This window comes from Triplophysa dalaica, chromosome 2 (assembly GCF_015846415.1).
Source record: "Triplophysa dalaica isolate WHDGS20190420 chromosome 2, ASM1584641v1, whole genome shotgun sequence".
Classification (NCBI taxonomy): domain Eukaryota; kingdom Metazoa; phylum Chordata; class Actinopteri; order Cypriniformes; family Nemacheilidae; genus Triplophysa; species Triplophysa dalaica.
In genome coordinates, this window is record NC_079543.1 from 783,538 (window position 1) to 798,502 (window position 14,965).

The 14,965-nt window shown below is 39.2% G+C and overlaps 3 protein-coding genes across 3 annotated transcripts in view; all 3 read left to right on the forward strand.

The window, feature by feature from the left end:
* Positions 1–182: 182 nt before the first annotated feature.
* On the forward strand, positions 183–5,937 carry LOC130437864 (uncharacterized). Its single transcript, XM_056769509.1, has 3 exons — positions 183–2,354; positions 2,471–3,557; positions 5,260–5,937. The coding sequence occupies exons 2-3, from the start codon at positions 3,228–3,230 to the stop codon at positions 5,917–5,919; spliced, it is 990 nt and encodes a 329-aa protein (XP_056625487.1). The 5' UTR covers positions 183–2,354; positions 2,471–3,227; the 3' UTR covers positions 5,920–5,937.
* A 1,726-nt stretch (positions 5,938–7,663) lies between these two features.
* Positions 7,664–9,132, forward strand: LOC130437721 (zinc finger protein 501-like). The gene has a single exon (XM_056769228.1). It carries the CDS (start codon positions 7,664–7,666, stop codon positions 8,822–8,824), a length of 1,161 nt encoding a protein of 386 aa, XP_056625206.1. The 3' UTR covers positions 8,825–9,132.
* Positions 9,133–12,172: 3,040 nt separating this feature from the next.
* The window catches only part of LOC130435465 (zinc finger protein 91-like), a 30,862-nt gene continuing 28,069 nt past the window's right edge, over positions 12,173–14,965 (forward strand). Inside the window, 1 exon segment of the mRNA XM_056766135.1 lies at positions 12,173–12,526. Coding sequence (XP_056622113.1) covers positions 12,366–12,526 — 161 coding nt within the window. The 5' untranslated portion in view covers positions 12,173–12,365.

Sequence of the window (14,965 nt, forward strand, 5' to 3'; positions counted from 1 at the left end):
TCTAGGCCCAAGTTAAATAGGGATATTTTAATCATTTTTAAAAACAGTTCTGGTGTCGAGACAAAACCATCACAGTCAAACAGACTAGTCCAAGACAAAATACATGTTAGATCTGGAAATACCTCAGTTCCATTGTTTCATCTCAAAATGCACACAAGTAAAGCTTTTTGAAGGACACGTTTGTTAAAAATGTAGTAAATGAACTAAGGACTATTTCTGCCCTGTCCGGGAACAGCCCTTTCGTGTCGATTGTGATGTGTCCTGAAATTCTCTGTTTCCTTAGATACTACTTTTAAAATTGATAAACATTGTTATTTAAATATGCTCGCAAAGTTTTGCATTCACAACATTCAGTGGCGGTTCTACATTGAATCACTCCCCGGGCGAGATCCGCTCTGGGTGCCCCCCCATCTCCTCCCACCCATCCGAGAGAAAAAAAGCCATGTTTTACCATAACTATATAAGTGTAAGACGAACCTTATATTTCTCAATTGCACAAATCCTTCAACAGAACATTTTAAAAACACAATTCTGCACAAATCAGTATAAGTTATCAGAACTTAAATATACTCTATGTACATAAATGTTGCAACATATGTACATGATGTACATATGTATCATGATGTAACACGACCAGAGAACAACAACATTAAAATATTAAGAATAATATACAAATAAAATATAGAAAAAATATTCTAAATAGCACAAATCCTTCATCACACAAAAGCAAATCTAATTATTACACTATTGCACTAAGAACAGAAAACACAAACTAAAACCTGACCTTTCTGGCCTTCCTTAATGCAAAATCATCAATAATGTCATCATACGAAATCTGCCCCCTATTGAGTTATTGATACTGATGATAGGAAGGCCAGTGAGCTGTTCTTGAGACATGGTTGACCTCAGGTATGACTTGATCAACTTTTGAAAAGCTCCTCTCTGCTTGAGCCACAGTGACTGGCAGAGTAAGTGCAATCCTGACAGCAGTCCAAAAGTTGGGGTAGATCTCTGATAGATCCTTATCATGCATAAAAGTGATAAAATTCAAGGAGGCTGATGGTTTTTGATGGCTGACCAGTGACAGAGGATTCTCCAAAATACTTTAGAAGTGCCCATGAATTTGCAATTGAAATTGACATCAAAAGACAGTAGGCTACAGTATAACTCTTATGAATTGCAAATTTAAATAAACATGCCCTTACATGCCAAATGTCTGTCATGACTCATTAGACGCTTTATTAATCTAATCTAAGGGAGGAACAATTAGCTCCTTGGTTACTGCCTCAAATTATATTCTTTGTCACGCAACAGAGTTATAGCAAATGTTTGCCTTTGAACACATCCAGACATATGTTAATTTCGTTGGCTAATTACAGGGCCCAACATTAACCCCAATGATGGAAATAAATAATAACTTTACTTGTAACAGTTTTGTTGCAAAGCACAATCTTATGGTGAAATTAGATCTCGTGTTTGTTGAGTTAAGACCGAATTATTGTTGTATAAGCATCATAGCAAGAAGGCTAACAAACGTAAGAGTTAACGTTACCACCCATTAACATTAGCCCTTCATTGATGATGGATAACGTCACCGTAATCATACAGAGAGAACGTAGTTACATACCTTTATCTTTTGCTCCTTTCTCCGCTTCTACTTTGATTTTTTCTTATATTGGGCACCTGACGGCTTAAACCTTTTTCTCTCCATCGCTTTCATGTTTATCTGGCACTCGACAATCAAGACTAAACCACTTCACCTCCACATAATCGTTTTGGATTAACTTTTTTTATTAGCCATTTCACACACAATGCAGAAAAAAAACGTGGAAAAATAGGCCTGTGCTTTAAAATTATGAATGAAATGTGCGTTATTTAGAAGAAAGTCAAGGTGTGACTGATTTTAGCCCACTAAATGGGCCCCCCTCCTTGTCCGCTCCATTTGGGAGAGGTGAACTGTCCATCAGGGGATCAGCCCCTCCCCTTTACAGTTTTCACACAGCTTCTGCGCTTCTCAGCAAGCAGGGGCGGCGATTTGCCAATTCCCCACACAGACAGTTATATTATACATAATAGAAACCTGCTTTGCGGCGCGGATTATTTTTCTTTTTCAAGTGCTTGTGCCGCCCCCCACGTGTCGTGAAAATTTGGCGCCCCGGGCGGCTGCCCGGTTCGCCCGTGCCTAAAACCGCCACTGACAACATTAGAAATCGGTCTAGATATGTCCAAATAGATTTAACATACGCATCGTGCTTTATGGGAAACACAGAACAGCACGCGCCTCCCGCGTTTGCAGCTCCGAACAGAACGCGCGCGCGCAACACAACTGCGACAGGACCGAATGTTTCTCTAAAGTAAGTCGAGCTTCAGTTGAACAAAAATGATGTTAGTTTCTTGTGTGTGCGTTACCATATGGTATATTAAATTGGCTTTATCTGTGTTCTTCGTGACTCTTCGTCTTATCTTACAGACGCGACGTTACAGTGAGAGATTCTCCTCAGATCTCTGGGAAATGAGACTCAGAAACAGAAGTGTGGTCTTCCAACTCGTTCGTTTATTTCCTCCAAGCATACGGTTTTATAGACAGCACAATGAGTGAATGTGTTACGAACTAAAGCACTCATATCAAGATTACAATTTAATGCCATATAGGTAAGAGCATAACAGTTCCAATGCTATGCAACAACGTATATGTCGTTCAAGTATATATCAAAAACACATTAGCCCGTAACGAGTCTTGTCCATGTCCATTAGTGCGGGGAATTAAATAATCTAACACAACATGTGCCATTTTCCGAGGACACATCCTACCTGGCGTTTAGGCTGCGTCCTCCAGAAAATATCATGGTCATCGTTTTAATGATGATAAAAAAGTACACACACGCACAGAATTGTGAGAATTCATTAGAATTGTGATGTTTGTTAAACATCTTCCTCAAACTAATGTTGAGTATCCACACTAGACAAAATCTCACTTTACATTTGATTGGAAATGCTTGCTCTACATGGTTAAATATGTGAGTGTGTGTGTGAGAGAATTTCTGAAGTACATGAAACGCACGTACTGTAGGTGGCGATATGCACCTAAACATGTTGGTTGCGAACCGCCAGTAAAAGAAAAGAAGGAAATGTTACTTTCTGGTAACACATTGATCTGCCATTGGGGCATTCATTTCTTTTTACTGGGATTTGTTCACGTCGATTAACTGAGTTCAGTCAGAAACAACATGAATGCATTCGAGTGTCGCGTTGCTGCGCTCGTGCGATTGTGTCCGCACCTCTACGATCGCGCGCGTCGAGATTTTACAGATCCGGAGGAGGCGTTTAATTCATGGAAGGATATTGCAGCCAAAGTCGGTGTCGACGACCCGAAGACATGCAAAGCGACGTGGAAAAACACCCGAGACAAGCTTGTCAAAGCCATGAAAAGAATGGAGGCAAAGAGTGGAGATGGAGTGTTGAGTAACAAGGCGTCCAAGCTGGTTTTGGAGATGTCCTGGCTCAAACCTTTTATTCAGCACGGACAAACTCTATCTCACACAACATCTTCTGAAAAGGTAAACCAAACGTAATTTAATGTCATTTGAATTTGCTGTAAGTTTCTTTTGCAGTGCATGAATTTATGTTGATAAATAACAAATCACAGACCGAAGTAAAGGGTCGATATTGACATCTCCCAGCCTCTGTTCAATGGGGGTGACAGTCCTGACTCTTCCAGATCCTCAAATACACCATTCTGTTATTGTATACGTACAAAAAACGAATAACAAAATCCGACGCATATTTAAGATGCATATTTACACACGAATGTGACGGTGATGATGATGATTGAGGGACCGTCTGAAAATCCACAAACTGCGATAGAACGTCGACGTTGTTGTCTACGTAATTAGAAGTATTTATGAGGATTTAAACCCACACTTTAAAGTTTTAAGTAGACTCATAAAGAGATATCACTTAAATGGTGGCAGACAACTCTGTGAGAGTAGAGGTCGACGACCGATGTTGCATTTTGCCGATAATGATAACTAAGATGGTCAGTACCAGCCAGTAATGATTTATTAAGTATAGTTTTTATTGATTTATTCTGAATCAAAACATAACACTTAACTAGCAGTGAAGTTTATTACAACAATAAAACCATTGCTTGAACCATTTAACAGGATTGTACTTCTCAACAAATAAAACACAAATATAATTCAATATTAAACAAAGTGTATGGTTTAAACAAGATTATGAGGAAGTAATTTCTACATTGAAAAAACTTCTTGTCATCAAATAGTATACGAAGTGACATTTTAATATTTTACAATACAGAACATATTGTTGTGTTTAAGCATGTTTGCATACATTAAACAAACCTAATCCATATTTTACCCAATTGTGCGGTCTCTGATTATGTGCTTTCTGTTTTAGTGGCGTGGGCTTGCGCACATGTGTACACACACTTACCACTATATTAAGACAAATGCCCATAGTTATAACAATCATAAAATTGAAATATTTTGCGTGTCTTTTTGTCACCTTGTTATAATTCTTGAGCTAATAGGCTACTAATGTTAACTAAAAACAATGAATCGGTACCCCTCAATATGAGTGTATTGTTGACATACTTGAGTACTATGGTGCCTTTCGGTTTTAATATCGTTACACCTTTAAGGGGCAGTCTTGGCCTAATGGTTGGAGTGTTGGACTCATGACTAGAAGGTTGCTGGTTCGATTCTCAGGGTCCTGAAATGACTGAGCTGCCCATGAGCAAGACACCTTACTTGCTGTACTGATAGCTGCCCTCTGCTCTGGGTGTACGTGTTTACCATTTGCTGTACGTGTGTTCACTACTCTCTGGGTTAAACGCAGAGGTCACATTTTGGGTATGGGTCACCATATCTTACAAATGGGTCACTTTCACTTCACTTAAAGGCGGGGTGTCCGATTTCTGAATTACGTTTGTTTAGACAAAGTCGGGCCGAGTACAAAATCAACCTTGTAGCCAATCAGCAATAAGGTGCACAGGACGGACATTAGTCATGGCGAGCGCTAACGAAAGCAAAAGATGGGGGTAGGGGTGTGTCTGTTTTGGTGATTTAAAGATTAAGGATACTTAGACAGTTTGTCAAACAATGTCATTTTCTTAAATGAACACTTTTTATGCATTTTGAAGGCTAAGTACAAGAAATGGTCGCTTGACATGAAGTCACCTGCACCACATGTAGTCCCATGTAGCAACCCATTTCCTGAACTCTGTATATTTGTGTTGAGATGTTGACGATGACGTCACAGATGTGCTGTAAATCAGTGGGAACTGATCTGTCCATGCTGGATATTGATGATTTCATCACAGAAATCTGTCAGCTGAAGAAAGAGGTGAAGTTACTGGAGGAAAAGCTGAGGACAAGAGGAGATGAACTCAACACAGAGGTTTGGACACATTCAACATCATTTACCTCAATCACTCACACTGCTTTTAAATGTTTGTATTTTAATAATGTTTTTAATCTCACTGTCATAGTTTATATCTTTATCTCAATATATTTCCTCTCTGAACAGAAGTCCAGACACACACAGGACTCAGAGCTCAGCCTCACTTTACTCTGTTATACTGACACAAACCCCACAGACGCTCAGGACACTGTGTGTGACAGTAATCACACCTTGAATCAGGATGAATCTACTGATCAAACCTCCACAGAGTCTCTGGATTCTGTCTGTAACGCTGGAGAACAGCAGATCCTGAACACCAGACCACTGAACATGTGTTCTGTCACACTGATGGAGATCAAAACAGAACCCACGTCAGAGGAAGAACACACTGATGAAGATGAGAATCATCATGATGATGATGGCGGGGATGATGATTTTATACCTTCAGGTATGTTCTTTTTTTATATAGTTTTAACAATATATAAAATAACATTGTGACCACTGACAGGTGAAGTGAATAACACTGATTATCTCTTCATCACGACACATATAAGTGCATGGGATATATTAGGCAGCAAGAGAAGATTTTGTCCTGGAAGTTGATGTGTTAGCGGAATGAAAATGGTTGAATGTAAGGATTAGAGCGAGTTTGACAAGGGCCAAAGTGTGATGGCTAGACAACTGGGTCAGAGCCTCTCTTGTGTGCAGGGTTTTTCCTGCAGAGAGAAATTGGAAATCTCTGTCAAATGTCGGGCCGCCTCGGCCTCTCGCCCAAATTATGTTGGGTCTCTTCACAAGAAATGCTGCGTGCATTGAACAGACTGTTATTTGTAACTGCAGTTGCGACATTACGGCACAGTGGAGTCACCTGCGCTGTTTTGTTATCAGCACACTGAGGCGCTAAAAAGAGTTGCAGAACAAGACCCAGCATGTTTTTCACGGCTGTTTGTTTTCCATCAAAGTAGATTTAATTTCTTAAATTAACATAACGTATATCATTGTAATGTCGTTAGTTGTGCAGTTGGATCGTTTAATCCGCTTATACTGTACACAGCGGGTTCGCCAGTATGAACGTACGTTGTGTTCAGAACGACTCGCACACGAATGAGTCATTTGAACTGATTCATTTAAGCTATTGTACTTTTCAATCACTAGCGAATAAAAGAGATCATTGAATCATTTAAAGTGAACCACAGAGAATGTAAGATAGGCATAAGGAAGGCTGTGATAATGTAATCTCTAAAGACTTCAGATGCAAAATCCACTGAAAGCCATCTCAGTCACAAATGAGATTATGATGTTGAGTGACTACATATAGTCCCTGCCTACGCTTTGCTAGGTCTGCCCGGGAATACTTCACTATTATCCCCCAAACACTGTACCTCGTGAGCCTCATTTACGGTAGACCTATCACAGCAGACTAGACCATCTGACCAATCACATGACACTATGTTAGCGGAAAGAAGGGGATTAGACTGATGAATCACTAAACAAATCATTTGAGAGTCAGTCAAGAAGTAAGGTAAGAAAAACTACCTATTATAACGATATAATAGTGTTTTTACACCTTCTATGTACATAAACTAGTTGTTGGACACTCCATAAACCAAAGTAGGACCTTAAAATCCCTAGTTATGTACTCTTTAAATCATTTTAGCTTCAAAACCTGCTAAATACCACACTTTGACCAGTCTGAAATATCTGGTTATTGCTAAACGTAATTTTTGGAGGCTGATGAAAAATGCTCAATTAAACTAAAAGTTGGATTTAGAGGGTTTTGCAGCTATATACAGTATCTCTCAAAAGTGAGTACGCTCCTCCAATTTTTGTAAATAATTGACCACCTTGCTGCTGCTCAGTTTCCTGGTCATGGCAATCTTCTTATAGCCCAGACTATCTTTATGTAGAGCAGCAATTCTTTCTTTCAGATCCTCTGAGAGTTCTTTGCCATGAGGTGCCATGTTGAACTTCCAGTGAAAGAGTGATAACATCAAGTTTAACAGACTTGCTCACCATTCACACCTGAGACCTTGTAACACAAACGAATCACAAATCAACCTGCATATTTGCAATAAACTGAACATCATTTATAAAGTAACGAGCGGTTTTCTACAGCTTACGCCAAACATCCTGATTGCTCTTCCTGTCGCATAAATGACGTCTGCACAGGCGTTATCCCTCTACGTTGTAATCAAACTGGTGTCCGTTCACTTTGAGGTCGTGCATACGTCATTAACGTGACATGAAGTGTGATCGGGACACGTTTGCCATATATTTTTCGATCATAACAGTGGGGACAATTTGTCTAAATATATCTATGCATAAGCTTAAGCATTTAAGTCAGATTGACCTTAAGTTATTAAATCCTGTTGTGTTTGTTTCAGATGAGAGCGGTGATTCATGTGGTGATGGAGAAACGGCCTCTACATCAAAACAGCGACTGACAGCACAAACTCTTTCCTGCATCACCTGTGGAAAGACATTCAGTTCACAGAGACGTTTAGAGACACATGAGAGAAAACACACAGAACAGAAACTCTTCACCTGCACCAGATGTGACATCAGCTTTCCTACCTTACAAGAGAAGAAACTTCATTCACAAGAGCACAGAGACAAGAAACACTTTCACTGTGAGCCGTGTGGGAGGACTTTTCTCTACTCGACTAGTCTGAAACGACACATGAGGACACACGGTGAAGTAAAGCCTTTCCACTGCAGTGAATGTGGCAAATGTTTCAGCTGCAAAACTCATCTTGTTCTTCATCAGAGAATTCACACGGGAGAAAAACCGTTTGAGTGTCCTCACTGTGAGATGAGATTTAGCCATGGAGGCAATCTGAAGCAACACGTGCGTTTACACACCAATGAGAAACCGTATGAGTGCATTGAATGTGGAAAAGCCTTTACGCAGTCAAGTTCTTTAAAGAAACACCAAAAAATACACTCTGATGAGAAACTCTATCAGTGTTCATACTGTGATAAACGTGTCCGTCATAAATCTCATCTGATATGTCACGAAAGAGTTCACACTGGAGAGAAACCTTATCTCTGCTCTCACTGTGGAAAGAGCTTTGCTCATCCAAGTACTTTTAAACATCATCACAGAGTTCACACTGGAGAGAAACCTCATCAGTGCAGTGTTTGTGGGAAGAGTTTCAGTCGACATGACAATTTAGTGTCACATCATAGAACACACACAGGTGAAAGACCTTACAAATGTTCTCAGTGTGACAAGACGTTTACTCAAAGAGTTCTCCTGAGAATCCATCAGAGAGTTCACACTGGAGAGAAACCTTATCACTGCTCCATCTGTGGAGAGAGTTTTGCATATTTAGGACGTTTTCAGACTCATCAGAAGAAACATGCTGAAGAACAAACTGATTTGGGAAAAACAACCAAATAAAAAAAAGGGGGAAAACCCTACATAAAACCCACCGTAAAAAGTGAATGTTATTGCTCTCTATGTAAACAGATTGAACAAAAAAGTATCAGATTGATATCTCATAACAGTTGATTTGCTTTGAGGTTCTGATGGACTTCAGTTGATGATAAAACAGTAAAATCACTTCACACTGGATTCACTTTGACTGGATCATTCATGACAGTTTAACAATAACTCTGTTGTACATTTTTGCTACATTTCTGATTCTGTTGTTCTAGTCATTGATACAAATCACATTCTTCATTAAAATGTATATTAACTCTGGTGAATTGTCTGCTGTCTTTTATCTTGTGAGGCATCCAGGAATGAAAACTTGTCACCTTTCTGCGAAATTTCGCCGTTCGAAATTCAAAATAATGAATTCAATCATTATTGAGATTCGTCTAGTCTTTAAAAATAGGATTGGTAGGGGTCTGTGAAGACACTCTTTGGACAGAAAAAAGATGTGAAAAGGAAGCTGTTAAGAAGTTGCAAGGCTTAATTGCAACCCAGATAGCCAAAATATGTTACGTTACGTCAGCGACCAAGCTTTAAAAGAGAAATTCCTACAAATATAAGAAATTTACTTAATGTGATCATTGGTCTTTTTATACTCAACTTCATTTATATAGCGCTTTTCACAATTTTCATTGTTACAAAGCAGCTGTACATAAGACATATTGAATACAAGAAAAACAACTAAAGGCATATACCTGTAAAAACAAGAAAAAGGTGAAAACAACAAAAGACAGACATACAAATGCTCCACACGCACAATATGCATACATACTTACACACATTGACATAGACGCACACACGCAAACACACTCGCACACACGCACAGTGAAAGCACACATTTGGGAGAGAGAACCACAGGTCAAATATTAAATGGACCATAAACATTTATTTTATGCAATATTATGTCTAACTTCTGAATTCCAAAGCAGCCCCCCCTGCCAGGCAAATAGTGCAAAACAATATGCAAACGGTGGCGTGGAACCCAAAACTCCAATCGAGAAAAAAAACCTCAGGAGAACCCAGGCCCAACCAGGGGATTCCAGTTCCCCTCTGGCAAAAGCTGCTGCCTCTGCACAAGCTCAACAGTGCTTGCACAACAAGGGTAAATCAAAAATAAATAAACTTACTAATAAGGTAAATTATAGATTTAAGATTATCATTAACAATCTAATAGCATTTGAAATTTTGTAGTGAAATCGTGTCAAGTCGCTGCGTCCTTTATCCAGCTCTATCATCTCAGACAAAAACGGTCGGATAAATAAGACTTAAATGCTATTCCGTTAATGCCGACGTAATTTTCAAGTCTATGTAGGAGTATGCTGTGGTCAATGGTGTCGAATACAGCAGTAAGATCTAGCAGCACCAATTACGAAATACAGCCACGGTCAGACGCAAAAAGCAGATCATTTGTAACTCTGATTAAAGCAGTCTCTGTACTGTGACATCCTCGAAATCCAGACTGGCATTCTTAATTAATGTCATTCCTTTGGAGGAAGGAGCATAATTGAGTTGAAACTACTTTTTCAAGAACTTTAGATATAAAAGGTTAATTCGACATAGGCCTGTAATTCCCTAGTTCTCTTGGGTCGAGTTTGGGTTTTTGACAAGGGGCCTTATAACAGCCACCTTAAATCCTTTAGGCACATGTCCTAATGTCAGAGATGAGTTTCGAATACTAAGAAAAGGATCTATCATTTCTGGGCGCATTTCTTTCAGTAGTTTTGTAGGTATGGGGTCTAGCATCCATGTTGTTGATTTAGGTGATCTAATGATTTTAGAGAGTTCATCGGGATCAACGGTAGAACATAATTGCATTCCTCAGTTCAGCGGGTTTCACTTCTGGTTGCATTGTTATAATTTTTTCTCTAATATCTTGGATTTTACTAGTGAAGTAGTTCAATTAAATTCATCACTGTTATGCTGATAATCATAATCTGAAGTTGCTGACGACTTATTTTTTGTTAATTTAGCCACGGTGTTAAATAAAAACCAAGGGTTGTGATGGTTTTCATCTATAAGTGATGAAAAGTAGGCGGATCTAGACTTTTTTATGGCATTCCTGTATTTTCGAGTACTATCCTTCCATGCCGTACGAAATACCTCTAATTTAGTTTTCTTAAAGTTCCGCTCCATTTTACGGGACGCTTTCTTTAGAGCCTGAGTGTGTTCATTATACCACGGTGTTGGGCTGCCATTTTTAATCTCTTTTAAACACAGAGGAGCAACTGTGTCTAATGTTTCCGAGAAGGTGGAGTTAAAATTTTCAATATTAATGTCAAGATCTTCAACGTTTTGACTCATGCTAGAGAATTGAGACAATTCAGGCAGATTATCGAGAAACGCATATTTGGTAGTTGAAGTAATCATTCTACCATATTTGTAACAAGGAGTTTGATTTGCAGCCTAGGGCCAGTGAAGCAAACATAATATCAGATAATGGATAGAACATTTCATAATTTTCATATCAGAAAGTGTCTCACACAAAATTGTAGTTGTTGTCCGCTTTGATCTCTTTCTATTGACAAAATATGGTCAGATTGTAATAGTTTTTTATTGCCCAATAAGGAAAAAGTTAATCCATTAAAAGATATTTCGTAGATATTATGCATCTAATGCTTTCATTTATAAGTTTATTAAGGACATCTCGCCATTATTTTCATTTTGTTATCTGGAACCTGAAAGGCTTAGATATTTTTTCTGCTGTTGTGGTTTTTTGCGAGACTTTTGGAAGCAGGTTTTTATGCAGATTTATATATTTATATATTTCACAAGTTAATTGTAATAGATGATCTGACGAAAACATGTTTGGACTGTCAAACTTGATCTTCTTTAATTGACAAATGATTGATACTTCCTGGGAAATTTCACCTGCATTAAGCTAAGATAATATTAATAATACACTCTTTTTGGTTTTGTTTGCATAGATTAAGTCACTTTGGCACAAACACTTAAAATTAAATACACATTTATATTAAAACTCTCGTAATAAAATAAGTACTGGATAGATATGGCTAATTTTTATCACATTTACATTTACATTTAGGCATTTGGCAGACGCTTTGTGCACTTATTACAGGGACAATCCCCCTGGAGCAACATGGAGTAAAGTGTCTTGCTCAAGGACACACTGGTGGTGGATGATGGGATCGAACCAGCAACCTTTTGATTTACCAGTTCAGTGGTTTAACCCACTAGACCACCATCTTATCATCTGGAAATGTACATTATACTATGTGTAACAATACTGTATGATTTTTCTCTTTTGTTTATGTATATTTATGTTGTAGGATCTGTTATATGTATCCCCTGCATCTTGTTCATATTGTGTTGTAAATTATTTGAACGCAAAAAAAACTTGTGAGTGGGGTAATTGGAGGGACGGAAACCAAAACAAACTTGTAGCCAATCCGCATCAAAGGGCGTGTCTGCTAATGTTCGGGACTGCGCTCAGTGCACAGGACGGATTTTAGCCGATCCCGACTCGAGCGACGACAGAAAGCGAAACATGGAAAAGAGGAAAACGTATGCGGAACGAAAGAAAGCTTACGATCAGGCAAGAAGTAGGACGCGTGTAAATATCGGATCCGCTTTCACGCGCTGGAAAGAACTCGGGGAGCGGGAAGGCCTGGGATCGGACGCCGAGGTTGCGTTGTTTCTTCTCGATTTGTGAGTAACATTGGTCTTGCTTTGTTTCTCAGAACTGAAATAATAAATGTCTTATGGTGAGAAGCTTACATTTTCTTGGTTCGTGTATTTAATCCACGTTATTGTTTTTTGTGCATTGCAATCGTAAATCGTTAGCTAAATGCTAGGCACTATTCTCATAGCGAGTTGCCTGTGAACGTTATTGATTGCAACTACTTTATTACACAAAACATAACGACTCATGGCGAGTGTGTTTCCGAAAATATAACTACAGAAAAGTCTTACTGAACACATTCACGTCCATGCGTAGTGTTGCTTTGAATACAAGTGTGCTATAGTATCAATTCACGTGGGAAAGTGACGTCACACCCTGTATTCTTTGTACTACGCAGTCTGCTCTTTATATCGTGCTATTTGGGAACTATAGAACAGCACGCGCCTCCCGCGTTTAGAACAGAGCTCGCGCACAACAGAACTGGCTAACAGGATTGTTTCTCTGAAATGAAATGTGTTTTAATTAAGCAACTTGTGCATAAAGAGCTTTTAACAAGTAATATTATACATTTTAATTACATATCTACTTGCAATCGGACAGAAAGTCGTGTTTCTGAGGTGCTGAACTGACCGGAAAGTTTATCAGTACATTTCATTTAATCGGGTAAAGCCTGGCTCAGACTAAAGGAGTTTTAAGATCCTGACAGATTTAAAATCTGGTTGCAGCTCACACATAAGGAGAATCTTGCCAGATTCTCTTATGTACAATCCTAAACATGGCATTACATCTACATTTGAATCTCTTTTTCAAACACTACAAAAATAGGTTTGCCCTTTGTAAACTTGCATTTATGAATGTGAAATGTCCAGAGAAGAAACCTTGGGGGTAAAGTTGTGTTTATGAATAAGACTAAATGTAGCAAGGGCCAAAATAAAAATTAATTGATTGGATTTTTTTATATCATAATTGCACATCAAAAGACATTTTAAGACACCCAAATACAGGATAATATTAAGATTATCATACCAGAGGACGCCTCTTACGTCATCTCACCGGGAAACAGAAGTAAACAAAGCGACATCGCAGTTAATTTCACGTGACTTATTTGTCCTATTATGAAAAAAGTGTATTTCTACGATAGATGAAGGAAATGCAGCGGCTATGTGACAGGTCTTGAGTGTGTAACTGTACCCGTTTAACTGTACTACGGCTTATCCGCGGTGAAAAGCAAATGTTTCTGTAGCAATCAGTAGAAAAAGATTTATACTTTATTGTAGCAAAACTGTAGTAATGTGTGTAACATTCAATACTGGAATTCTGTGTCTTTGTCGCTCTGAATGATTCTCTGTCTGTCAGTCTAAAGCCGCGGGATCGTATTTTGAGCAGGTGATGCTATAATGCTTTTTTACTAGGGCTGAAGTTATGACTGTGCTCTGGGCGAGCAGCTTAAGTTTAATGTTAATAAATAACAGACGAAAACAATTGTCGCTGCCGAGAATAAAGATGAACGCCAACGTGATTATAAGATAAAGCAAAAAAAAAAAACTCATAAATGCATGTATGTGTGCCTATAGACAAATAACAATCTGTTGAACGAAACTACAAGCTGCGCGTTAGCAGTCAATTTACCCGGTACATTTAAAACCGACGACACCCAGATCTACATCTCGTTTCACCCAGACGATACCACTGTAGCAGCTCGCATTACAGCCTGCCTCGAGGACATCTCAGCTTGGATGAAAGACCATCACCTCCAGCTGAACCCTGCCAAGACCGAACTACTCGTGTTTCCGGCACTCCCTACGGTCCAACACGATTTCAACATCCATCTTGGCAATACCACAATCACCCATTCCAAAACAGCCAGGAACCTCGGAGTCATATTTGATGAACAGCTGTCCTTCAATGATTACATTGCAAAGACAACACGGTCATGCCGATATGCCTTATTCAACATTAGAAAGATCAGACCATATCTCACGGAGCATGCAGCACATCTCCTTGTCCAGGCCCTGGTAATCTCAAGGCTGGACTACTGCAATGCTCTCCTTGCTGATCTTCCTGCAAAGGCTATCAAACCACTTCAGCTGGTTCAGAACGCAGCAGCACGCCTCGTCTTCCAACAGCCCAAAAGGGCTCACGTGACTCCCCTTTTCATCTCTCTTCACTGGCTACCGGTTGCAGCCCGTATCAGATTCAAGTCACTAATGCTTGCCTACAGGACTATCACTGGATCTGCACCGGCTTACTTCCACACTCTCCTGCACTCCTACACCCCATCAAGATCCCTGCGTTCAGCAAACCAGCGCCGTCTTGTATTGCCTTCCCATAAGGGCAGTAAATCACTCTCCCACTCATTCTCATTCACAACTCCTTCCTGGTGGAACATTCTTCCTATCTCTGTCCGTTCAACCACATCTCTCAAAACATTAAAAAAAAACTACTTAAAACCCATCTCTTCTGTG

Bases quoted from the DNA above. Each gene is read 5' to 3' on its own strand.
- LOC130437864 (XM_056769509.1), top strand. From the start codon at position 3,228: ATGAATGCATTCGAGTGTCGCGTTGCTGCGCTCGTGCGATTGTGTCCG. The intron at 3,558-5,259 runs GTAAACCAAACG...ATTTGTGTTGAG, and splicing joins ACACAACATCTTCTGAAAAG to ATGTTGACGATGACGTCACA.
- LOC130437721 (XM_056769228.1), top strand. From the start codon at position 7,664: ATGAAGTGTGATCGGGACACGTTTGCCATATATTTTTCGATCATAACA.